The sequence below is a fragment of the Siniperca chuatsi genome, linkage group LG6 (genome assembly GCF_020085105.1).
Source record: "Siniperca chuatsi isolate FFG_IHB_CAS linkage group LG6, ASM2008510v1, whole genome shotgun sequence".
Taxonomy (NCBI): Eukaryota; Metazoa; Chordata; class Actinopteri; order Centrarchiformes; family Sinipercidae; genus Siniperca; species Siniperca chuatsi.
The window spans coordinates 10700471-10726422 of record NC_058047.1 but is presented as its reverse complement, the minus strand read 5'-3'; the positions used below and the strand labels follow the sequence as shown (position 1 = coordinate 10726422).

General features: G+C 41.0%; 2 protein-coding genes across 3 annotated transcripts; one reads left to right on the top strand and one right to left on the bottom strand.

Annotated features, from left to right (window-relative positions):
* The first annotated feature begins 51 nt into the window (after nucleotides 1–51).
* On the top strand, nucleotides 52–17296 carry LOC122878114 (regulator of nonsense transcripts 1). 2 transcript variants are annotated; one of them, XM_044200470.1, is made up of 24 exons: nucleotides 52–474; nucleotides 883–1025; nucleotides 1994–2083; nucleotides 2664–2831; nucleotides 3948–4128; nucleotides 4384–4545; nucleotides 4955–5039; nucleotides 5337–5435; nucleotides 5647–5755; nucleotides 6056–6215; nucleotides 6608–6726; nucleotides 6865–7029; nucleotides 7608–7722; nucleotides 8044–8187; nucleotides 8649–8862; nucleotides 9008–9125; nucleotides 10041–10197; nucleotides 10419–10561; nucleotides 10942–11116; nucleotides 11665–11746; nucleotides 11891–12055; nucleotides 12556–12776; nucleotides 13628–13750; nucleotides 14405–17296. In XM_044200470.1, the coding sequence occupies exons 1-23, from the start codon at nucleotides 304–306 to the stop codon at nucleotides 13745–13747; spliced, it is 3306 nt and encodes a 1101-aa protein (XP_044056405.1). In that variant the 5' UTR covers nucleotides 52–303; the 3' UTR covers nucleotides 13748–13750; nucleotides 14405–17296. The 2 variants fall into 2 exon arrangements, with proteins under 2 accessions (XP_044056405.1, XP_044056404.1); XM_044200469.1 differs by having other exon boundaries at nucleotides 4955–5042.
* On the bottom strand, nucleotides 17288–24950 carry ddx49 (DEAD (Asp-Glu-Ala-Asp) box polypeptide 49). Its single transcript, XM_044200471.1, has 13 exons — nucleotides 24677–24950; nucleotides 23909–24032; nucleotides 23183–23268; nucleotides 22756–22877; nucleotides 22323–22510; nucleotides 21237–21377; nucleotides 20719–20794; nucleotides 20208–20284; nucleotides 19904–20001; nucleotides 19664–19738; nucleotides 18853–18941; nucleotides 18484–18555; nucleotides 17288–17595 (listed from the first exon to the last, which is right to left on the bottom strand). The coding sequence occupies exons 1-13, from the start codon at nucleotides 24789–24791 to the stop codon at nucleotides 17419–17421; spliced, it is 1440 nt and encodes a 479-aa protein (XP_044056406.1). The 5' UTR covers nucleotides 24792–24950; the 3' UTR covers nucleotides 17288–17418.
* Between the last annotated feature and the right edge of the window lie 1002 nt (nucleotides 24951–25952).

Below are 25952 nucleotides of genomic sequence, written 5' to 3'. Positions count from 1 at the left end.
CACATTTCTGTTTTGATACCCGGAAATAAGATCAGAGTGAGAGCTCTTCCCATTGATGGTCTCTGCTCTACAGCCTACGGTGTGAACGTCACACGTTGAGCGGCGCATGGAAGTTCGTCACCGTCGCTGTTGGACCTGCTGGAGCTTTCGAGGTTCTGATCGGTTCCATTTTTGTTTGGGTTCAAATTCAGACTCTCTGCGTCGGCCTCCAAACCAGTTATTGATAAACAAACACCGTGAGGATTTTGTTCATCTTTAGACGAACACCGGAAACCGCTCAGTAAAGCGAAAGTTTAAGTCGAGATGAGTGTGGAGGCGTACGGGCCGAGCTCCCAGACCCTCACCTTCTTGGATACCGAGGAAGCGGAGTTGCTCGGAGCGGACACCCAGGGCTCTGAGTACGACTTCACCGACTTCACCCTTCCCAGCCAGACGCAAACTCAAGGCCAGACCCAGAGCCAGCTGGACGGACAGGTCTGAGGCTTTCAATTTTACAGGAAGGCACAATAAAGCGCGGTTTACTGACGTTAGCGGTAGTTAGCTAGCTAGTTAGCTGACCTAGCGCTGCCTGCTAGCACGCTATTATTGGATCTAGCGTTACCTAGCTTTACATGAGCTAGCTGTTGCCGTTAGCTCGCTGCTAGCTAACGAGCTCATTAACTAAACTCCCAAAGTAATATTAGTTGTCGTAGCACGTTTATTTTGACTTGTTCGAAGTAAGCCAGACTCACGGGTGTAACCTTAATAACCAAAGATAAGAGTCAGGACTATTGACAGTTTGTCAACTTATAATTTACTGGCTTTTCCGCGCTGTGTCCCCTAGCCGCTAACTGCTAATCGTTAGCATTCAGTTTGTTTGGTAAAGCTTGTGTTGTGCTGCAGGTAAATGGTCCTGATGAGGGTCTTCACAACGGTGGAGTGGATGACTCCGTGGCCAAAGCCAGCCAGCTGTTGGCCGAGCTCAACTTTGAGGAGGATGAAGAAGACACATACTACACCAAAGACCTGCCTTTGCACGCATGCAGGTAAATTGCACTGACAGGAGCCGCACCATGTCAGATTGTCTGTTTACTATAGATCACTGAGGAAATGATTACAGTACATTAGTGTTTTGTTTTTTTGGTGATTACACAGTACTGTATTAATGGTGCTTATTTGTTATGTGGTCCCTGATGTTACACACCACATACAGAACATTATCTTCACTAAACGTTACAACTTTTCTAGTAAGCACATATAGTATATAAAGTTTACGAGTAGTACTCATTCAAGACTTGCACATATCTCTAATAAAACACAACACACCAGCCAGCTGCAGTTTTCAGATCATTATTTGAAGTACAATACTGGCGGCCATTCTGTTATTTTTTTAATTTAACAGAAAATGACCCACAACTTCAACTCTATAATTTACATTCCTGTAAGCATACTAAAACTGATACTAGATATACAATAATATATACATGTGGGAAATGGTTAATGTTTCTTGTGGAAATGATAGAGAAGTTAAAGAGAAATGTAAAGGTATTATCTTTTGAAAAAGGAGGATAACATTTACTGTGTGTATGTTACTGTATTTAAGATTTCATTGTCTCCCAGCCTTGGGATAGCTAGCTAGGATAAAGTTCCTGAACAGATCTAGGAGTGTTTGTAAAAGGAAAGTTAGAATTTCCCAGTATAAATTGGAAAAATATCAAGTTTTCCTCAACCAATTGACTTTTAGAAATGTAATTGAGTCTGTATGAGTTCTGCTTGCATGGAGAGAGCATGGCATTTCATGTTCACTGTTGAATTATTTAAAAACATACATGTTAGATACAATATGCTAACCCCTTTGACAATTAATAGCATGTGTGTACTTCCTCTGTAATTCAGCCTGTTGTCAGTTTGGCATGGCCTTACTTTTGCTAAGGCAAGGTCCTGTACTCATGTAGTATTTTGACTAAATACTGCAGTAAATCAGATTCGTTTTTGATATATTGTTGTTTTTCAGCTACTGTGGTATCCACGATCCAGCATGCGTGGTATACTGCAATACCAGCAAGAAGTGGTTCTGTAATGGACGTGGTAACACTTCTGGCAGGTGTGTAGTCTACTCATCTTCACCTTATTACCTCACATATAAGCATCAGAACATGAAGCTACTGAGGTAGACCAAAAAATGTAAACACCCCACTTAAACTTTATATAATAATCAAAATAACAAACACTACAATAAATGTCGGTTATTCCACTATGACATTTCCTAAAACACGATTGTCATTTAACGCTGTCACTTATCACCCACATTACAATCAGCCAGACTCTTGTCACACAGATTATGGTGAATGTGTGTTAAGACAGATCTGTATGATGTAGTGTCTATCAACCTTTTCGTTGCGGTTTCATTGGTAGGGAACATTGTGGGTACAAGTTTATGTCCTGTCAGCAACTTTAGCTAGCAGTGCAATAGGAAATAAACCCTTGAATCCATTTACAATGTATGTTTGAGACTGTGAAGTGGTCTACATTGTCTGCCGAGTCTTTGTGCTATGGGTCAATATGTGTTGTTATCCAAACTATCAATAGATTTCTGCAGCATTGCTACCAGGACAAATGCCATGGAGATCAAAGTGTTTCTGATTATTTTCTCAGTTGTTTGACTCCCACTCTCTGACTTCCAGTCACATTGTGAACCACTTGGTGAGAGCCAAATGCAAAGAGGTGACACTGCATAAAGATGGGCCGCTGGGCGAGACAGTGCTGGAGTGTTACAACTGCGGCTGTCGCAACGTCTTCCTCCTTGGCTTCATCCCGGCCAAGGCTGATTCCGTGGTGGTGCTACTCTGCAGGTAAGTGCCAGCGGGGCAGCAGCCTTGTACTTAGGCAGACCATCCTGTAACCAGTTAAGAAGTCCTGTATGTTTTGTCAAGACTTGTCAACATGAGACCTCTGCTTGCTCAATCATTATAAGCTACTCTGGAGCATGAACTAAAATCTAAATATGCAAATTCTTGCTTTGAAACAGGAAGTTTATCATGAGGAAACCACAGTTTCCAGCCCTTATGTAGGATGAGCTGTCATGCACCCTGAAGCTCAGGAAACTGGTGGTCAGCCTGTGAGCCTGTGTGTGTGGTGGGGGAAGTCAGCTGATGAAAGTTTACAGCAACAAAACAAAAATTTCCCCCATCAGTGATATACAATCAAAACCTAAACATGTTTATTTAGGCAAGAACATTAATATAACCTAATATTTAAGCATAAAGTAGATATTTTACAAGCCCGGACCAGGTAAAGCAACAGTGAACACAACTGGTTGGTGCAGATGCCATTCGGTAGCACGTTGGCTGCGATCATTTCGATAGGCTATGTCATTAACAACAAGCCTCACCTGCTGTTGTGAAAAAATCCAAAATGCTAGTTGTGGTTTTTTAAAAATGTTATTTTATTTTTGGGCGATTTTATAAAACATACTGCTGATGAAGAAAGTCAACGAAGCAGGTACATTCATGACTGTATGTGTCTGTCCCTGTATGATACAGCGAGAGAGAAACAGAAAGAGGCGGGGCAAACCAGTGTAGGTGTGCAAGAGACAGAGGAGTAGGTGTGTGTGCGAATATCCAAATCCCAAATTGAAAATCGAATACCTACCCAACAAACGAATAGTCAAATATTCGGGTCCAGCACTATTAGATTCCCCTAAAATGTGACTTTACTGTTGGACAGAAGCAAGTAGTCAGCTTTTTATTCTGCAGTTGTTGCTTGGGGAAGTCCCTGCTGATGTCCACAGGCCTTTAACTAGTGCGTCCTGCTCTGTGGCAATTAATTTAACCCTTTCTTCAGTCAGACACATGCAGCAAGATGTACTGTGAGAAATCAACTTAAGACAGGAAGACAAATAACATTTTTGCATCCTCTGCAATAGTTTGATTAGTTTCTGTCTGTCTGAACCTTGTATCTTCATGCAGGCAGCCCTGTGCCAGCCAGAGTAGCCTGAAGGACATCAACTGGGACAGCTCGCAGTGGCAACCACTGATCCAGGACCGCTGCTTTCTGTCCTGGCTGGTGAAGATCCCATCGGAGCAGGAGCAGCTTCGGGCCCGTCAGATCACCGCCCAGCAGATCAACAAGCTAGAGGAGCTTTGGAAGGTATGACAAGCTGGGAGGCTTTTTCTCCAGGGTTACATGTTCAGAGCAATGTTTTGACCAGAAGGCTGTAAACCTTAAGCGGCAAGCACATGCTAAAGGTTTGTAAGTGACAGCTGCTTACAGGGATTGGTATCCACCTGTGGCATAAAAGTTTTAAAAGGCTTTAAAAGCCGAATTTATGTGTGGAATAAGAGTTTTTGATGGATGTACGATGTACTTTGTATTGACAGTTGCTTTGGATTTGTTTCCTCCCAGGACAACCCCAGTGCCACCTTGGAAGACCTGGAGAAACCAGGAGTGGACGAAGAGCCCCAACATGTGCTGCTGCGCTATGAGGACGCCTACCAGTACCAAAACATCTTTGGCCCTTTGGTCAAACTGGAGGCTGACTACGACAAGAAGCTTAAGGAGTCCCAGGTACCTGAACTTAATTTCTAAGTAGGAAACTTTGTAACTCAGAGACTTGTGTTTTTCTTCCTTGTCCATGGTAGTTTATATATAGAGTGGTTTTCAGGTCACATAAAAACTTGTTCTGAAACACAGTAATCCATTTTATAGTTTCACATGTACATTGAGGATTTTATTCTTATGCTGCAATCACACTGGATGCCTAAAAAGTGAAGCACACCATGATGCTCTTCCCGTCCTGCAACTGTGATCCGGACCACATGTTTTATATGCTTGCTGAAGCTCTGTTTTGTAAATTTTTAAATGGCATCTCTAAGGTTACAGGAATAATGTCACTGTGATGTGACCTTGGACCTTTGACCTCTTTATTGTTAGCTGATTTTATATTTATATATATTTTTTTGTTTTTCTTTTGCAGACTCAAGACAATATAACAGTCAGGTGGGACCTGGGGCTGAATAAAAAGCGGATTGCCTATTTCACACTGCCCAAGACGGATTCAGGTGGTAATTCTCAGAGCTTGACTTCCTCCCAGTGGTTCTGTGGTGCAGATAGAGCCCCTCCCCATCCCCCTTCATTCTCAGAATTGCACGCAACCTCCCACAACCCTGCATCTTTTGGTGGCATGTGTGCTTGGTTTTGTTCTTGCCTCTGTTTTTGTAGTGGGGTTTTGTGCCATTTTGTGCGTGCACGGTACTGTATTATTTGGTTAATGAACATAGCCCATCCTCCTCAGTTTATTTGTGGGTCATTTTTTAGCATAGAATGGTTTCTAACTTGTGTCTTTGTATCAATCCCAGATATGCGGCTGATGCAAGGTGACGAGATCTGCTTGCGGTACAAGGGAGACCTGGCCCCGCTGTGGAAAGGCATTGGCCATGTCATCAAAGTCCCTGACAGTATCCTTTGCACTGTTAGCAGTTGTATATGTATCATCCATTGCATTACAGTGTCCTCAAGTCTGGCTCATTACACTGGCACTAATCCCAGATGGCAGTGTATAGTCTTACCTATAAAAGACTAGTATAGACAACATAGTCCCACCCACCCCCACCTACTAGAAATAATTCAAGGATAATGCTGAACATCCTTAACAGCCTGTGTTTAAAGACTATGGGGATGAAATTGCCATTGAGTTGCGGAGCAGTGTGGGAGCACCTGTGGAAATCCCCCACAACTTCCAGGTGGACTTTGTGTGGAAGTCCACTTCCTTTGACAGGTAATTTTTTTGTTTGAAATTTTATACCACTAAAAACCTAATGTGATGGGAATGTTACGTTTTACTAAGTCACCATATTACTCCATATTACAGTATGTAGTTTTTTTCCCCCCTCCTGTAAACGGTGCACAGAACTAAATGTGCATTGTTTATAGGAGGTAATTTTGTGTAAATCTGCCATGTCAGTCATTTGTAAAGTAGAAATATGTTGGTGCAAATTTCCTCTTTTGGGAAGGACAGAGGTTCCTTGATGATACAAATAAGTGATAACGACTCACATTTGTATATATGTTGCTGCAGGATGCAGAGCGCTTTGAAGACATTTGCGGTGGACGAGACCTCCGTGTCTGGCTACATTTATCACAAACTGCTGGGCCACGAGGTTGAGGATGTCACTATCAAGTGCCAGCTGCCAAAGCGTTTCACTGCCCAGGGCCTGCCCGACCTCAATCACTCACAGGTCAGACCTCACTGAACGCTGAGTCCCTGTTACCCTGTTCACAGAAAGCTGTGAACACAGCTGTTGAAATGTCTCATTTACTGTGATTTATCACATACATCAGTGCATCAATATAGCTCAGCTATTTTTAATAGAGTTGGGGGAAAAAAGGAATCATGTGATGACTTCCATTAAATAGGGCAAGCCTTTATTTAAGAGGGGAAAATGTGTTATCTGTTTTGGTTTGATTTGGATCTCATATCATGATTACTAATGTGGAATGAGTAGAGTGCAGATAAAACGTGTTCTTTCTCAGGATAGATGTTGTAAGAAAGGTTTGATGTCTGTATTTGCAGCAGTTCACCTGGGCTGAATCCTCTTTTTTTTTTTTTTTTTGTTACTTGTATGTTCAGGTGTACGCTGTGAAGACGGTGCTGCAGAGGCCTCTTAGTCTGATCCAGGGTCCTCCTGGCACTGGGAAGACTGTTACCTCTGCCACCATTGTCTATCACCTGTCCCGACAAGGCAACGGGTAAGACACAAAGAGTTTTATAGTTACATACTTAAAGAAACCTGTAATGTTATATTTTTTGTTATTCTAGCAACTGTATTTTACACAACTGTTTCTGTCCTAATTCTCTGTATGGTGTGTATGTGTGTACGTTTACAGACCAGTTCTGGTGTGTGCTCCCAGTAACATTGCCGTGGATCAGTTGACTGAGAAGATTGACAAGACTGGACTGAAGGTCGTCAGGCTGTGTGCCAAGAGCCGGGAGGCCATCGAGTCACCGGTGTCCTTCCTGGCTCTGCACAACCAGATCAGCAACATGGACAGGTCAGTGGCATGTAGGGAAATTGACTCTGGACTCAAAAGTTATTGATACTTGTTTGCTGCTTTGTACATACACCCATTTCATAACTAGTTGGCCAAGCACCAGTGGCTTGGCACTTGATTGCTTTATTATTTTTACACCTTTATATTTTTCCTGTTCTGTCACTTGGATGTCAAATTTCACCAAGTTATCTTACTCATACTCATACTCTTGTCAGGATTCCTGGTACTTTGGTAGTATATTGTCTAATTGACACCATGACAAATGTCTATGCCAACAAGGACAAGCGCAACCAATTTTCTTCTCCTTCTCTGAGTCATATCTCAGTTGAATGTGAACACACAGACATAATACACATATATTTAGATTTACACTTCCCAAGGATATCATCATCTCATGTCCATTACGAATAAATGTCCATAAATGCACTTAGATATCATAGAAAAAATGACCCGTTGTAACTCCCGAACTTGCCTGAGAATCATCATGATTTTAAGTTTTCTTCAGTGTCAAAGTAATCCAGTGTATAACACTAGTGTGTGTTCTCGTTAGTCAACCTGATGTGTCTTTGTCTCCTTAGTATGCCAGAGCTTCAGAAGCTACAGCAGCTGAAGGATGAGACTGGTGAGCTGTCGTCTGCTGATGAGAAACGCTACAGGGCTTTGAAACGCACCGCTGAGAGGGAGCTGCTCATGGTGAGGAGGAGCTTCAAAGTGTTGAAACTCCAGAGTTTATACTGTAAATGGTTTCCTGTTGCTATTATTCTGTATAACGAAGTACTGTGACCATCTCCATACTGAGCGTTGTGATAACCAGTGTTGCTAATCTTGATTTTGTTTTCTTTTGGTCTTGTTCTCATCTGTATTCAGTACAAAACAGTACAGAACTGCGTTAGTAACCACCTGACAAAATAATAATTTGTCACACAGTAGAAGACCCCCTTGTGTTTTACCACTGTAACCTGACTCCCTCTTTCGTTTAAAGGATTGTAAATTATCTTCTTCCTTGTTGCCTAGAATGCTGATGTTATCTGTTGTACCTGCGTCGGGGCTGGTGACCCTCGTCTGGCCAAGATGCAGTTCCGCTCTATCCTGATTGATGAGAGCACCCAGGCCACCGAGCCAGAGTGTATGGTGCCTGTGGTGCTGGGAGCCAAGCAGGTACACATACACACACACACAGCTAAATAACAACTAATCTCCATCCCTACAGCTGGATGAATGCAGTGGGTAGTAAAACAATATAGCCCAGCGCTAATATGATCCCCCCCAAATAGCTTGCTTTGAGTCATTATTTTCACTACAACAGTGAATAAAAAAACATTTTAACACTGAAGGAACTTGAATGCTCTCTCTTGAAATCAGGGCATTGAAGCAGCGACAGACAATTCGAAATAATATCATGTCAATAGGAAAGAGTATCATAGGAACATGTGCAACTCCTGTCAGCATTTATCAGACTTTCTAATCATGTCAAGTAAATTGTATGGCAACTAATATCAAATATATCTGTTAAGATAAGCAAAATTATTTGTCCTGAACATCCAGCAACAACAACTTCTTATATTATGCTGTTATATTAACCCACTTTTCACTTGTGTGACTCATCTTCCTCTACCCAGCTCATTTTGGTGGGTGATCACTGCCAGTTGGGTCCTGTGGTGATGTGTAAGAAGGCAGCCAAAGCAGGTCTGTCCCAGTCCCTGTTTGAACGCTTGGTGGTTCTAGGGATCCGGCCCATCCGCCTGCAGGTCCAGTACCGCATGCACCCAGCTCTCAGTGCCTTCCCCTCGAACATCTTTTATGAGGGCTCCCTGCAGAATGGCGTCACTGCAGGTTTGTCGAGATTCAGCAGTTTCATTATCTGATTTGATGGAGGGGCAAATTAATTATCACTGTGGCTGGTACATTAGCAGGTAAAAAAGATCTACAGACTCCTTTTAAGACTAAAACTATAATAAAATATTCCTGTTCTCCCCAGCTGACCGCATCAAGAAAGGCTTTGACTTCCAGTGGCCACAGCCGGACAAGCCCATGTTCTTCTATGTGACTCAGGGTCAAGAAGAGATTGCCAGCTCTGGAACCTCCTACCTTAACAGGTAACACATTTTCTTTGGTTACTTTGTGTAATTTACCTCAAAGCTCTAAATAATTCATAATATTCAAAGTACATTGAATACAGTGGTTGGGAAAGGGATAGCTGAAGCCACACACTAGGGGGTGCTCTTCTATAGCTTTCACATAAAATCAGTATGGAAGGCTGAAATAGTTGCATGCTTCCTTCCCCATGTCAATCATCATCAACAGGAATGCCAGGGTCAGAACACTGAAAGGGGATGTCCTTTAAATCAGGATCACAATTTCTTAAAAATAATCTACTTATTTTCATAAATGGACCTCGTTGAAGGGGGCTAGACTTCCAGAGAAGCAAGATTAAACTAGTGCAGTTGTGTTTTTGTTGTTTTTTTACTTCAGTAGTATTTTCTTCAATTTAAAGGTGCTATTGATAACATTGATAACATCCAGCCATTAGATGACGCATTCCCGTCCCCCCATCAATTCAGTTCCAGTGGTTGCCAGTTTGTTTGCATATATCATGGTGGGGTGGAGTGAGACTCGGACTCAGTCATATCAAGTGATGAATCTTGAAAAGAGTGATTAATTAATTTTGCAACATATAGCTATACATTAGCTATAGATTTAGGTTACTTTGTGCAGTGGTGTTTCATGTAACGGTATCTATACCTTTCTAAAAGGTCTGTGGATGTATTATTTTTAAAATATTCGTCTACATAAAATGTTATCAATGTAACCTCAACAAATTGTTGTTCATTTATTTGCAGCTTTATTTTTTTTTAGTAAAATTATCCTGATCCTTATCTTGCAGGGTGTGCAAAAGTTGAGGCACCACAGACATGATTTGCATTTTTAAGCCACCATTAGTCTACTCACATTAACTTCAGATGTAATTTTCCCAGTACTGAGAAGTACAGTATTTAACTGATGTTTTTAAGGACGGAGGCTTCCAATGTAGAGAAGATCACCACCAGACTGCTGAAGGCTGGAGCCAAACCTGACCAGATCGGCATCATCACCCCGTACGAGGGTCAGCGCTCCTACCTGGTCCAGTACATGCAATTCAGCGGCTCCCTGCACACCAAACTCTATCAGGTACCACCAAGATATACTTAGATATGTATGTCAAAAATGCCGTAGTTGGGGCTTGTGTGTCTGGTGGAGGCATCTTAGCAACTTGAGAGCGAGAGCTGAGAATACATTAAAATTCAAATTGATTGTAAACATCAATTATCAGTGGTGTTGGACAAAATCTGTTTCTCTGTTTTTACTATGCAATCTCCTCCTTATCTTCCTCTTGTCCTGTCTCATTAAAGCAAGTGGAAATTGCCAGCGTGGACGCCTTCCAGGGCAGAGAGAAGGATTTCATCATCCTGTCTTGTGTTCGTGCCAATGAGCACCAGGGCATCGGCTTCCTGAATGACCCACGTCGTCTCAATGTGGCGCTGACCAGAGCCAAGTAAAACCTCAGTAGAACTGTTAAGACATCACAGTGGATAGATATGGCACAGCACACCGCCAGCTCATTAGTTCATGATGAGCTATTTAGAATTTCCTGTAGAAGCTAATGAGGAATCATGCAAATCAGATACTGTTGACAGCTAGACAGCTTTTGAATTTGTTATGATGACTTGTTGCAATGTGAACACACATAGTATCCACTGACAATTTAGATTAGACATGCATACTAATAATTGTATGTAGATGTGTATAGTAGGAATAATCAGACCACTGGAATTTCAGTGGTCTGGAAACACAAAAACATCACGAATAATTCTACACAACGTGATTTCAATACAGAATCCCTGAGCAGCAGTCTTGTGTGTGTTGTGAATGAAGGTATGGTGTGATCATCGTGGGAAACCCCAAGGCCCTCTCCAAGCAGCCGCTGTGGAACAACCTGCTGAACAACTACAAGGAGCAGAAAGTCCTCGTGGAGGGACCCCTCAACAACCTGAGGGAGAGTCTCATGCAGTTCAGCAAGCCCCGCAAACTGGTCAACACCATCAACCCTGTGAGTAGAACAAACTATGTGCACCCATCATGCTCTGGAGGCAAACATCATAAGACCTGATAACAAACTCAGGATTTGCTTTCAGCAGGAGGGTTAAGGCAGTTGTACATTTGTTAGATTTCTGTTAGAAACACCTGGTAACACATATCCAAACTAAAGTCTTGAATCTGTGTAGAGGTGAACGATTAGTAAATTCATTGGTTAGTCGATAGACAGATGAATTAATTGGCAATTATTTAGATTTATTTAATCATTTAGGTAATTTTTTAAAGCAAAAGTTCCAAAAAATCACTGGTTTCGTGTTCTCAAATGTGAGTATTTGCTGGTTTTCTAAATCCTCTATGATAGTCAATTCAATATCTTACAAAACAAGCAATTTTAAGGCATTTACTTGGGCTCAGGGAAATTTGATGGACATTTTTTGTTCGTAATCGTAAAAAAAAAAAAAATGGGCAGATTAATCATTAGTGAAAAGAACTGTTAGTTGCAGCCCTAAAGCTGTGTAAGTATGCAACTGTACTAAATGGTGATTGTCTGGTATTTTCCAGGGGGGACGTTTTATGAGCACTGCGATGTATGATGCCCGTGAGGCCCTCATCCCTGGCTCTGCCTACGACCGCAGCAATGCTGGTATGCTTTAATATATATGTAGTATCTTATGGTATCACTCAAGATGATAACCAATGACAAACTTTTTGTTACCAACAGGCTGTATTACAGTCCAGCAAAACTAGGCTTGCCTGTTCTTGAGTCTTGTTCTGTCTTTTCTTTCAGGTGGACGTCCGTCCAACATGTACTTTCAAACTCACGACCAGATTGGGATGATTGGGGCGGGCCCCGGTCACATGTCTGCTATGAACATTCCCATACCCTTCAATCTGGTGATGCCGCCAATGCCTCCGCCCAGTTACCTGGGTCAGACCAACGGCCCTGCTGCAGGTACAGCACAGCACTGAGATTTTCCGCTGAACCATTACATAAACTGAAAATGTGCAAACTTTGGTCCAATTTGTTAGAGGGAAAAAGTAATCCAATCATGCTAGAGGTGAATACCCCATAATGCAAGGGTGACCAGGGTATGGAGACAAATGTTGACTCCTGATTACCAGCAGTTTCTCATCCTTAAAAAAAAGCAGAGTATAATTAAATGAGCTGGAGTCAAACTAGTCTGGACTAATGTTAATTCGTCATGTAGTGTTATGTGCTTTGGAATCTAGATAAAAAGAGCTGACAATCCACAAGTCAAGTTTCAGGGACCAAAATCACACCCTGCCTATATTGTCCATGAGCAACAATACCCAGTATATCCCAAGCTTCATTTACTGTGGTTCCTCTCCCATGTAGTGTAAATAACATAGTATGACCTTAGAACGATGATTGGTTACCATGTTTATTGACTTTATTGATTTATTGATTATTTTTTTTTTTTTTTCATCAAGGTCGTGGAGCTATGAAGGGAAAGTCTGGGCGTGGCGGGCGGCAGAGGGTCCGTGGCTCAGGAAACCAGGGTGCCAGTCAGGGTAACGGACCAAACAGCCAGGTCAGCCAGGATGGGGCCTCCCAGTCCTTCTCTCAGGGGCCGCTGACACAGGGCTACATCTCCATGAGCCAGCCCTCTCAAATGAGCCAGCCTGGCCTCTCCCAGCCGGAGCTGTCCCAGGTAACACATCACTGTCACTTAGTGAAATTCATCAAGTATTTAAAGGTTCAGTGTATAGGATTTAGTGGCATCTAGCACTTGAAATTGCAGTTTGCAACCATTTGCATACTGCTCGCCTCACCCTCCCCTTTCAAGTGTGTAGGAGAAACTACTGTGGCCGCAAAACTCGCAAAAAACGTGAAAGGCCCTAGCTAGAGCCAGTGTTTGGTTTGTCCATTCAGGGCTATTGTAGAAACATGGCGTGCAACATGGTGGACTCCCTGGAAGGAGACCCACTCCGTCTGTAGATACAAACGGCTTATTCAAAGGTGATGAAAACACAATGATTCTTATTTTTAGGTGAATATATACTAATGAAAACATACTTATGAATATTATCGCCATGTTCTGCAAATAGTGCCCTCTAAATCTTACACACTGAACCTTTAAGATATGTTCATGATAAATAATGTTACAATTTTTATTTTGAATATCTCAAATCCTCCTTTTCTTTATTTAGTTCATATATTAATATATATTTGTTAGTTGGCACTTTGTGCGTCATTATGAATTATTGCTCGCTTATCATATACTTTTATATTAAGGAGAATATACCTATAATAGGGCATATTCTACAGTTATTTTCTTGCCTCTTTTGGAGGAGTATGTATTGAATTTGATTTGGTAATGAGTGGTATAGTTTAGTTGCACTGTTCATTGTTCATAATTTGAATTGAGCAAATCCAGTAAATATAAGGAAGGAATAATGTAATAGGTTTGCATTAGAAGAGATTTCGAGGTCCTGGCATAGAGCTCACTGATAAAAGCCAAAAATGTGTCTGCAATGATGTTTCTGTCCTCCTCTTCTTCAGGACAGCTACCTCGGCGATGAGTTTAAGTCCCAAATTGATGTGGCTTTGTCCCAGGACTCGACTTACCAGGGTGAACGCGCATACCAGCATGGTGGGGTGACTGGACTGTCACAGTACTAGAGTGTAAGTACATAAAACATAGTCTTTGTAGTTACAATATAGTACAGGTTAAGGTTTGGGAAGTACTGCAGTTGTCGTGTTTCCTTACTGAAAGGAATGTGTCCTCTTTTGACTGATTATATGCAGGGCCACAGGCTCCAGTTATATCTAAATAGACTTTAAAATCACATTTTTTAAAAACTAAAATTTTAGTATTTTATTTGAACCTTTATGAAAAGTTTAGATGTGTCCAATCTTTTTTAAGCTTTTGAGATTTCACACATTACCTGCACATTGTGTGGTCTTTGTTTCTCCTGCAACTAATGTAAAATCCGCTATCTTCGATGAATGTGACTTTGTGACAGTGTCTTTGAAATCATTTAGAAAAGTTTAGCAGGCTATTGGGGTTTAGTACTGTATTAGTTAATTGCATCTCATTTATGCGCATGCGCCAATGTCCATGCTGCCTCTTGCCGTTGCTAAAGAGTTTCCCCTCGGGGATCAGTAAAGTATTTCTGATTATTTAGTTCCACTGGAGACTAGAATAATTCTTTCAGTTGGAGACATCTGACTCAAGATATGTTCAGGTCTCTGCTAAAGGCAGTATTGCTTATTTAATTTAGGTCAAAAGGTTATAAAGTTAATTAATTAATTATTAAAATGTTTTGTGTCTTGCAGGTCACTTAAAGAAGGGAGCTAGGCTTGAGCTGAGCTTAGTTCATCAGCTTTTTAATCTGGGAAATAATAAAACATAAAATGGATACCTGTTTTCCTCTGCTACAACCGAAGCACCACTGAGTGAAAGCGACGGGATAGCGAAACCAAACCTATGACCAGCGAGAGAAATAAGAGGGTAGAAGAAGAGAGCACGGATAGACGGGCGGGGAGATGGCAAGAGAGGCCGAGTGAACAAGCGAGAGGCAGGGACCGATGTCCGTGCAAAGTGAAGGAGGAAAGTCAAGAAGATGGCGGCGTGTGGTCGAGCTGCTGAGAGAGAGGGGAGATCTCAACGGTCTCTAATGGGAATCCAAATGAGGCTCAACTCCCAACAAAATAATCCAGCCAACCCCTTCAACCCACAGCCTCCAGGAAAGGAAGGAAAGCTCTCTTATCTTCAGATGGGGATCGAAGTTTTCCAGCTGAATTTGAAGAACTTGTTCTCCAAACTTGCAGGGGGGCATGATTACAGAAAGCCACCAAACAGGTAACACAAAACCCCCATGCTAAAAGTTGGTTGCTCAACCTGTATCTTTTAAAATTTGGTTATCATGGGAGAAGAGCGGCACCAACAATCTTCTATTGGGCCCAAAAACCTCAGCAGCCTCTGAAGGAAGCAGCAGTCGACACACCCTCTTGGAGAGGAAATGAAAACGGTTTCTGTGCTTGAGTCTGAGATTAAAGAGCTTTGAAATGAAATACCTTTCATTGGCCTTGAGAACCACTGGCTCACTCACAAGGTCTTTAATGGGGTGGTTTCGACCACACGTCAGTGGTGGAGTGGCACGGGAATTTCAGACTGTTTTTTCAAGGCATGACGCGCGAATCCCACCGATATCGCGATCATCATGGGACAGTTTTTTCTTCTCTGAAGTACCTTTCTTATCACAGAGCACAAAATTGCAAAAAAGTCATCGAAACTATCAAACAATGACCAGCATTGAATATTCAACTCAATGTCATTTGATGTTTCAGCGAAGGCTTTTCCTTATTTTAATCTTTTGAAAGCAGGGGTTGTTGATGTCCCACTGTGCTTCATGACCAGATGTCTTTTTTAAAACACTCTGTGTACGTTTAGATTGGCAAATGCTTGAATGCTTTGCATCGATTGATTCCTCAGGGGATTGTGGACTGTCAGCACTCATCACACAAATCCCTGCTTGAGGTAGAAGAAACCAAACAAGAGGGGAAAAGAAGGATTATAGTAGCCGAGGCTTACAGGCGGTCGTGGCAATCAATCCACCACAGGTAAGGAGTAGAAAAGGAAGGTGGCTGAGGGAGAAAAGGATATGAGAGTTTCTGAATAATGAGTTCAGATCATTGCCAGGGTTAAAAATTTAGAGGGAAATGTGTGGCTTTAGGACTGTTCAGCCCTAAAAGATGACCACGCATTAGATGTAGTTGTAAACGCAGTGTCAGTTCACAGCATTTTGATTTTGTAAATAATGTTCACTTGACAAGCAATATAGCCAGGCTGATTGCCCAGCCACACAAATCTAAACATAATCTGGTTGAAAAATTAAGACTTTCACAAAGGAAATGTCTAAAATCTCAACTTAACCCTACGATTTAAAAATTAACATAATATGACAGATCTTTGGTTCCTGTGTATTAAAATATTTTGACACTTAACTAAACCCCAGTTACACACAGTGGTAATGCCGTCGGTACTGATTAGATGATGGAAAAGGAGATAAATGAAAAGTGAATGAGAAACGTGAATCAGTGCCTATAACCAATCACCTTCAGATAAACAGCTGCAGCACAAGCATGAATGTAGTTAAAATCAAACTACCAGCATAAAAAACCTTCCAGACACCAGAGGGCTCAAGAAACCCACAGAAAAGGACTTGTTGTATTTTATGTTTTTAATAAAATCAGGCCAGGTAATGATGAGGTCAGTGAGTTTAGCAGCTGGGTTGTTTCTCAAAGGATGGGCGGATGAAAAAAGCCACCTTCCTTCTCTGTGGAGTAAAACAAACGGAGGCTGGTAGAATTTATTTTTCCTTCTGTGGACTTTTGATTTGTGCAAAGCTGTGTTGCCTGCATTATGTATTCCTTGTAGAGTTCCTCTCGAGATTTATTTGGATCCTAAACCCTCTTCCTGGAGAACTGTGTGAACCTGAACCTTGAGTTGTTTCAAACTTTGCTTTTGTCAGATGATTCGCTGCTTTGTGAGTCATGTTTTGTTCATTTTGTGTAGTTTTACTAAAACCTGGTTTTGTAGCAACTTGCTGACAACAGGAATGAGGCGGATGCCGTTTCCTTTCTTCATTAGTTTTGTATCTTCTCCTCAAACTGTTCGAGGGATTGTAGTTTTTTAACTCTTCCAGGAAAGACGCTTTCTGAACACAGTAAGAATGTACTTCACTGTTGTTTCTCACCTGCTTCTCATTTCAGCAGACATGTGACAATCATGTTGCGAGTAGATGTTGCCATGTTTAATTGACTTAGAATTAGTTCTGTTTTGTTGGCATTGTGCAAATCTCTCATTTGTGCAATGAATTAGTTTCACATATCAGCCCGTTCCATTGAAATCTTAACATGTTATAGCTTTAAGAACCTGCTGCCGTAATATTATTGTATTGCTTTGGTGTTTTTCCATCTTCTGAGCCACGATGAATTGCAACATGTGCAGTTATCACCGAAGAAGTGATTCAGTTGTAGATTAGTTGTTTAACATTTGCATTCAAACCCATGATTCTCTACATCAACAGGCAGAGATTAAATGAATGGACTAGAGAGCTCAATGTGATGTAAATACCTATTTGAAACAATGAGTCTTATTTGCAGTGAAGTTTCATCACAACATGGTTGTTTGTTAAACTGAATCAATAAAAGCTGTCAACTTGAGCAACTGTTTTTATGGTATGAAATTGTACACAACTTTAAATTTATTTGCAGATACTCACATGAAAACATTACAGATTTGTACAGTAATAAACTTGTAGTATATACATGGGTCACAGCAGTTTTCACGCTGTTGCCTGTGCCACCTTTTTCTTTTTCATCTGTTTTCTCTTCATAAGTTTCCTTTTCAGTTGTCCACGTTTCTGTTTCTGAAAGCTCTCCTGGATTTTCTGTTGGAACTTTTTCTTCTGGCTCCTGATCTTCTCCAGTTCGGCCTTCCTCTTGGCCTCCAGGTCTGGATCCTGAAACAGCAGTTTGATCACAAGTCAACAACAGGCCATTTTAAATCATTAGTTGGTTCCAAAACTCACTGCAGGACAAGTAGCATCTCAAATCAGAAGTCTTATACCATTTTAGTTTGTAGTAAGTCTCCCCCACCCCCTTTTACAGATTAAAGCTTGATGTTGGAATGGGCCAGTCAAAGTAAATAATTAACTTGGCACGATAATCAGACTGAATTGCCATTTCATTTTAGTAATTTTCTATTTGTAACAGTGTAATAGAATCCCTGCTCACTTCATGCTCACACTGACATCAAAAGAAGCAGATGAACTTCAGGTAATGCTGTATTTTACAGGTACATTTTCCTCCTAGGCATCCTTGAAAGAACCAGGTTATTTGGTACCGATTGTTGGGAAAATACACAAAGCTCTCATTTTAGTGTTTAGTTTATAAGAAACGTCTTTGAAAGAACTGCTCCATGTAAACCCCAGTAAATAATTCATTCATTTAGTATGGAAACTTAATTTACCATGTTGAATTTTGTTTCCTGTAGACAAATTTCACATTCTCGCACGTTCAGCTGACTTAAATACTCTGGGCTGGGGTATGTTAGCAATTAATTGGAAGTGTAGTAACAGAAAACAGTCTCCATTTCCCAAAGACACATCCTGTTTCCAGAGGTCATCGGGTGTTTCAACATCATACACCCTCGCTCAGGCGAGCCAGCCAGGGTTGATCAAACTATCAACATAAATTTACAGTTACATATTAGTTCCTCTCTAGGAAACCACAGGAATGTACGGGACCTGTAAAATAAATGAACTTCATCTTGGTATTGTTCACATATTAAACTAAACATTAAACGTTTGCTAAAATGTGCCACCAGTGTGTTAAAGAAATTAACTCACCTTCCCCTCCAAGATCAGCTGTTTCCTTTTGTTGATCTCCTTTTTCTCATCAAAATCTGTTGACTCAAGTTTCTACAATGATGAAAAAAAATTTGCCATAAAACATTTTTTTGTAAGAAAATCCAAGTTAATGATTTACTGTCAAAAACAAATGTCCAGTCTGAAAAATATAAACAGCTATAACTGAAGACTTCTATGGTGTCATTCAGTCAAAGACGAAAATGTTTTTCAGGTACTGGTTCAAATATTGGTCATTATCATGAATAAAGTCCCAAACACTGGAAAGATTCAATTAACATTAAGTGTCATTCACCAAAACTACCCAGAGGTGAGATAATGACTGAATATGAAGAAAAGAGGCATCCATACTATTTCACACTCCCGTCTGGTCACGTTGACCTGGGTCAGGATCTTCAGGACTTCTTTCTCCTCCACATGGTATTCCTTCAGCTTTGTCTCTGTAGAAACGCAGCAGACCAGTTTGTGGAGTTGGACCACTTTTACACATACTTGAGGCTTATAACACACACCCTGGGACCTGGGGCACAAACTGGTATTGCTCAAGCCACCTCAACATTTGATGAACTGAGTTTTCCAGCTTTGTGGGGTTCCTGGTAGGTGTTTAAGGCCATGTAATTGTGCTTTTATCTGGTCCAGGACCTTATCACTTAATATCCTGTCCTTAAGGCTTTCCTGCCCCATAGTTTTGTAATAAAGGCCAAATACAGATTATTAAAAATTAACACAAGAAATGAAATGAAATGATTGGCTGGCCTGCCTACCTGCGTACACTCTGCCCGTGCATTCATTGTGCATTAAAAAGTGTTCTGAGGGTTTTGGAGGGAGGCCTGAAGGGAGGGGGTGGGATTTTTACAGTTGGATACTTTCAAAAATCTAGCTGATTCTTGCTAGTTTCTCCACCGTTACTGTAGCCTAGTTTTAATGCTTTGGAAGTGAACATGTTAACATTGTTCATGATCAGAGAAAGAGCATGAGAATTAAAGAAGAATATCGGTATAACAAAGTCACAAGCTTCATTTCAAGTAGAACAGATGTTCACACTGCAGCCACGAGCACGGACGAGCTGGCCGGTCAGAACATACTGTAGTTGAGCTCTGAAGACGCACACAAAGGAAAAGCTACCACATTTTAATTCAGTCTTTATAACCAAGTAACTTACTGTTCTGTTCTTCGATGGAGTGGACCAGGTGGATGTCGTACTGCGTCACCAGTGTGATGGACACTCCATTCCTCCCTGCAGAGGAAGAAAACCTCATCATGTACGAGCTGCATTTATTTTGGATGTGTAATGATCCAGAGTAAGTCATCGATGGGGGACACAAGGGTGATGTTGGTGTTTCTGATCTTATCATTAAAAAAAGGAAAGTTCAAATGTACTAATAAAGTTGTTAAAGCTTACCTGCTCTTGCTGTTCGTCCAACTCTGTGGATGTAGATCTTGGGAAGGCCGGGGGTGTTGTGGTTGATGACAACCTGGACAGTTGGAATATCCAAACCCCTGAGAGTCAGAAAGAACAGGAAGGATGTCAAAACAAGGTGATCTCAGCCTGTCTACAGCTGTCTCTATTAAATCTCTCAGTAGAAACTCTGTGCGACGACTTTAGGAAGAATTGATGGATGGTTTTGTTAAAGACTAATTAAACTTTTTAAAGTTAAGACCACTGTCATCCCTGAGACATGCAGCGGCTTGGCAGAGCTTCTTACCTGGCGGCCACGTCTGTTGCAATCAGGATTTTGTAGACGCTGGCCTTGAACTTGGCGAGGTTTGCAAATCGTTGTTTCTGGAGATGATAAAGAGCGGTCGTTCATTCTGCAGTCCCGTTCATCTGGTTTAATCTGCTTTAATCCTTTACACCGACAATTTCTATATTATCGCAAGGCCTTTGTGCTCGCTATATGTTTCTGTCTTTGTCCCGTTAATGAGGCGAATATGAGTCCCATATCCAAGACGAGCTTGTTGAGCTCTGGAGGACTGGTGATAAGGGACACATCACTATGTTCTTACCTTTCTCTCACACAGATCAAACTTAACTGAGCAGTAAAACAGATTCTGAGTTAGACTATCTTTCAGCTGTCATTCCCTGAATATGGAGGCATCTCCCTCATAACCCTAAAAAACGTCCTTCAGCAGGCCTCCGTAACTGAAATGTACTTGCTGATGTACTAGCTCAATACAGAGCAGCAAAATAAAGTTAGTAAGTTGCACTAGTCTCACCTGTTTCATCATGGAGTGCAGGGAAATGGTTGGAAAGTTAAACTCCCGCAGCATCATGGTGAGGATTTGGCAGTTCCTGAGAAAGAATTAATTAAAACAAATTAAATTATGTAATAAATGTGTTTTTTCATATGAACCACAACAAATCAACAACATTTACATGCTCAGAGACCCCTGGCTACTGATCACACTCCGGTCCATACATTTTTTATTATATATATATATATATATATATATATATATATATATATATATTCACCTTATAAAAGGTATTCACCTATTTAACAATAAAAGACAAAAATATATGCTATTTGTAATAAAAGCTACGAATCACAATCTAATTCACCAAAACGGCAACCTCAAAAATCATCATGGAGTTGAATCAATGTAATACTGGCAGACTTTCTCCAAAAATTAACATTACACGTTTCATAAAAGACAACAAGGTTTCCTTTAGAAACCCTGCATCGCATTATGTACGGACATGCAACGTATACGGCATTTTAATTACTTCTTACTTGCACGTGTTGGTGAAGATGATGATGGACCAGTCGTCATGCTCGTCAGTAAACTTCTGGATCAGGTGGACCAGGTAGGCGTCCTTCACCTTCTCTGGAGTGAGGATGTACCTCTGGTCCAGCTCCTCCACTGTTCGTGTTCTGTTAACAACAATAATGTGATATTTCACTGCCCCCCATAGATTTTCTGTTGCCAGCGAGGTCAGAGGTCATATTACAGAGCAGCAACCCTGGAGCTGGTATGGATTCAGGCCAAGATTCGTGCATTTGAACGTTACTTCTGCTACTGTGATGATCAAATCAGAATACCTTCATATTCAGCTGCAGAGAACTAGTGGAAATCTGCTCAACCATGTGCTGCAGTCATGTTCAGCCAGACCAAAATTCAATGTAACCGTCATTTTTCTGCCCACATCATCACTTCACAACACAAACTCACAAAAGTGATCTGTCATATATAAAACCTCTAACCTCTAAGATGTAAGCATGTAAAAGGTAAACCAAGATGAACACAAGGAATGAACGAGTGCATTCACTGAAGTGCATCACCTCAGTGGACATCAGATTTTGAGGTAAAGTGTAACAACCACAGAAGCACAGCTTCTGCTCTGAAGTGATACTGTTTCATTCTGCACTTTAAGCCTGCCGTCACTGGTATTACAATTTCTCAATCACAACCTTCTTTTAAATACATCTGCATGAGTCTGTAGCTTCTTTCTGCACATGTCTGAACCCTGCAAATGGTCTGAGCATCAGTAAATCTAGCAGAACGCTCATTGAACCACACTTAACATTTCTGCTACCATTATTTGCACGACTCTCCCTCACATCCAAAAGGTATTTGTGTGAGAGATGCACTTCAGCTGTTAGTTGCACCTCAGATCAGATGACTTAACTGAACTCCCAGGCTGGTGCTCCTGTTTTATAAATAACATGTACGATTCATGCACAGAATGCATCTGATGCATCTTTAGTAAATCTGGCCCAGAGTGTTCTCTTCTTTTTAATGAAGAGACCTGAAATAAGTAGGTCGATACCTACAAACACACTGAACACTATTCCTGTAAACAGCAGCAGGTTACTCACTCTGATGTGCTCTCCCAGAAGTAAGGTTTGTTCATGGCGATATTCTTCAGATCATGCAGGGTGTCAGTGAGCGTGGCACTGAACAGTAGCGTCTGCCGTTTAGCCGGTAAAATCCCCAGGATCGTCTCCAGGTCTTTGGTGAAGTCAGTGCAGCCCTGCTCCAACAGCCGGTCCGCCTCGTCCAAAATCTGCCAAAGAGAAAATCACAGACTGTGTTAGTCAGTTGTTGAAAAGACATGTAAACAATTAAAGATGTACTGTATATGATAATGTGGGACTCCACAGGGTTTAAAAATAGAACAGTCAGCATGTTAAGACTGTCTTATGAAGTACACAAGAAAAATAAAGCATTATGTTGCATACATGGACTTCTCTTTTGCATATTTTGATCTTAAGTATATAAGAGCTACAGCGTGGTCCTTCCTGAACTCACCAGAAACTGGATCTTGCTCATGCTGAAGGTGTCGGAGCTGCGGATGTGATCAGCAAGCCGGCCCGGTGTCGCGACAACCACGTGTGGTTGGTTGGACAGCTCCATGGCCTGGCTCACCATGTCTGTCATTAACACAACAGCAACAACGTCAGCACAGAGGAGAGGCTCAGTCAGAATTTAACAGTAACTGGCAGAAGTTCTGCAGCGGCAATGCAACACCAGGGCTTTAAAACTGCGCACCCTGAACCAACAACCCAGCCAGTCAGTGAAGTTTATATCCCAAAAGGAAATTAAAAGGTTATGAGAGGAAAAAGATGCAACTTTAGCGAGTTTTCCCTGGACCGACAGAGTCTCTGGCCATGTTGGCGGTGTAGTTGCTGCTGAACGAACAGAAAGGAAAGCTGCCTGCAGTGATGTACGTAGTTACCCATTCCGCCGACGATGATGCAGTCTCTCAGACCAAGAGGCTTCCCCAGGACTCGAAACTGCTCTGCAATCTGATAGGCGAGCTCCCTGCATGACATCACATATATATTTGAGAGAAACATATTTATTTGAATTTTTTTTTGTATTCTGTTGCCCCTGTGAGCTGAAATGATAAATGTCTGTGTTGAAATCCTGACTGATAAACTTTAAAGAATACATAAAGCTCAAAATCGTGTATTTGTAGCTTAGTGTGTGTTGTTTTACCCTCAGCTATTAGATAAGTCACCAATTGCTGTGAATTGATTCTATGTTGTTTCTTAACCTAAATTTGATTACCTTTACTTCCTGGTTCTAAATAAAGTTTCTGTAACTTTAAAGGTATCAAAATAAATCCTAAATGTACATTCAGTTGTTTGGAATAACTCTTTATATATCTCTTTCTCTTCATATCTCAGAAACATTATTTAGGATCTGAGGCTTATGTGTATCTGACATGCTGACTTGAATATTTAGATTGTTCAGTTTAAGACAAAGAGCCATTGTGCTTTTATTTTGATGGACTGACTACCTGTGCTTTACCACTGATGTTTTAGATCACTAAAACATTTACTCTTAACACACTCGACTGTAATTTCAGTCTGACATGACCAGTAATGAACAGGAAGAAGAACCATCCAGTAAACAACAAAATGGACGATGATGCTCTCTGACACTACAAAGCACTGACCTGGTAGGTGTGAGCACCAAGCAGAAGATGCCATATGGGTCCTCTGACAGTTTCTGCAGCACTGGCAGCACAAATGCTGCTGTCTTCCCACTTCCTGTCTTAGCACAGCCCATACAGTCCCGACCTGGGAGGAGGAAAAACACACAACACCTTCATTCACCTGCTCTGAGTTCTGCTTTCCTAACTTACATGCCTTGTGGGGACTTTAGAGGTTTTCACTTAAAGTATTATAATACTTTCCTCAAGTGACCCATACCAGACTACACGATAAAAATAAAAAAAAAATCTAATTATTTATTGTATCTTTCCAAATCTACAAACTCACAGATCTTTAAGATTACCCCTTTCAACATTTTCTGATCTAGAGATTTTTCTGGTAAATTCGGCAGCAGTCAGATGGGACAAATTATGACACTGTATATAGTTGACAACCACTAATGTGTATTTAGAGGTTGAGAACCATGGGACCAGACCTCTGAATCACTGAAAACAGGGTACCCACCACTTATGGAAATAATTTAACTGGAACTAAGAGCTGATCGGCACATTTAAATGTTTGCTAATTTAGAGTATTTGTCTACAAGGTGTTTGTTTACCTTAGCTGATAGACACTGACCTTTAAATTGATAGATTTTTCAAAGGAGCTCTGAATTACTTGTCGAGACAGCTGATTCGGCCGTTCAAAGATAGTCAAGAAGATATTTACATTACAGGTAGATAGTCTGGTGATATGTTTTGAACCCGAAGATTTAACAGAGACTGTCTTACCTTGTAGTATAGCTGGCATGCAGTGCTCCTGAACAGGAGTGGGTTTGTTGATTCCCAGCTGTTTGGTCTGTTTAACCAGCCAGTCTGAGAGACCCAGCGACGAAAAGTCAGCCATTTCTGATTTATCTCGTTCTCCGAGGCTAGATGAGTACTTCTGTTTAGTTTATTTTGTAAAATAATCACTAAAATACTCTATTTTAATAAAGAATAAAACATCCTCGTGTGTACCAGCAACTGTCGCTTTATGATTACGTAACAATCTGACGTATTTCCTCCTCCTTCTTCTTCTTCTTCTTCTTCTTACAGCAGGCCTGACGCAGGGACGACGTCTTGCTGCCCTCTGCTGGTCAAATATCGGTACATAAGTACACATTTAACAAAGCTAATGATGGAATATCCAACCAGCTGGTTGGCAAGCTGACTGTTTTAATCAGGATAAATGTGTTTTTGGTCCTGAGGAGATTTAAAATGTCATTTGAACTAAAAACCATGTTCACTTTGGTAACATATTTTCATGGCTGTTACCAAAAATGCACCTTTACAGATAAACCAATAAGTGTTTCCCTCATATTTTAACTGCATTACATAGGTTAATATTTTAATATGGTTACATATTGGTAAAGTGTATATATGTCTTGTCTGTAGAGTCCTAACACTTCACCTATCAATATTTGGTCAACTCAACAGTCTTTTATCTATAGTTGATAGCCCGACTTACCCACTTGGGGGCCCTGGGACAAAAATGAGCTACGAGCCCTTACCAATAACTCCATCACCATTTCTTTGTGCATTGTGTATGTATTCTGCACCTTCAAGCATGCATCAAATTAATATAGGAATATGCACCATGTGAGCACTACATGTACTTAAAACTAGTTTTTGGGACCCATGGCCCCAGGATTAGGTGATAATACAGGATCTGTGGGCCTTTGTCATTTTAATTTCAGTTGATATTGTAATTTATTAACTTACATTGTGCATATTCACAAACAAATTTGCAATTAACCAAATGACCACAAACCCTTCACTCAGTGGGTCTTTTGGGCCACTTGGCAGCTTTGCCCAGTTGGTAATCCAGCTTTGTTCAGTGTTATAGCATCTCATGGGTCACATGTTTTGGTGTAACACCAGACACCCTAACAAACCCTGACACTCCTTCCCATCTGAATTGGCCAAACTGTCAACACCTTAAAAAAATAAATAACAAAAATCAAAGCATATAAATGCTTTTCCATGCCCAAATGTTCTTAACCCGCTGAAGACTGATCACACTGAT

Excerpts from the sequence above, each read along its gene's own strand:
- LOC122878114 (XM_044200469.1), top strand. The coding sequence starts at position 304 with ATGAGTGTGGAGGCGTACGGGCCGAGCTCCCAGACCCTCACCTTCTTG. Across the intron at positions 6,216-6,607 it reads CCGACCTCAATCACTCACAG|GTGTACGCTGTGAAGACGGT; the intron begins GTCAGACCTCAC and ends TTGTATGTTCAG. Across the intron at positions 8,188-8,648 it reads TGGTGCTGGGAGCCAAGCAG|CTCATTTTGGTGGGTGATCA; the intron begins GTACACATACAC and ends TCCTCTACCCAG.
- ddx49 (XM_044200471.1), bottom strand. The coding sequence starts at position 24,791 with ATGGCTGACTTTTCGTCGCTGGGTCTCTCAGACTGGCTGGTTAAACAG. Across the intron at positions 23,269-23,908 it reads TTGGTGCTCACACCTACCAG|GGAGCTCGCCTATCAGATTG; the intron begins GTCAGTGCTTTG and ends GATGTCATGCAG. Across the intron at positions 19,739-19,903 it reads TGGACGAACAGCAAGAGCAG|GGAGGAATGGAGTGTCCATC; the intron begins GTAAGCTTTAAC and ends CTTCCTCTGCAG.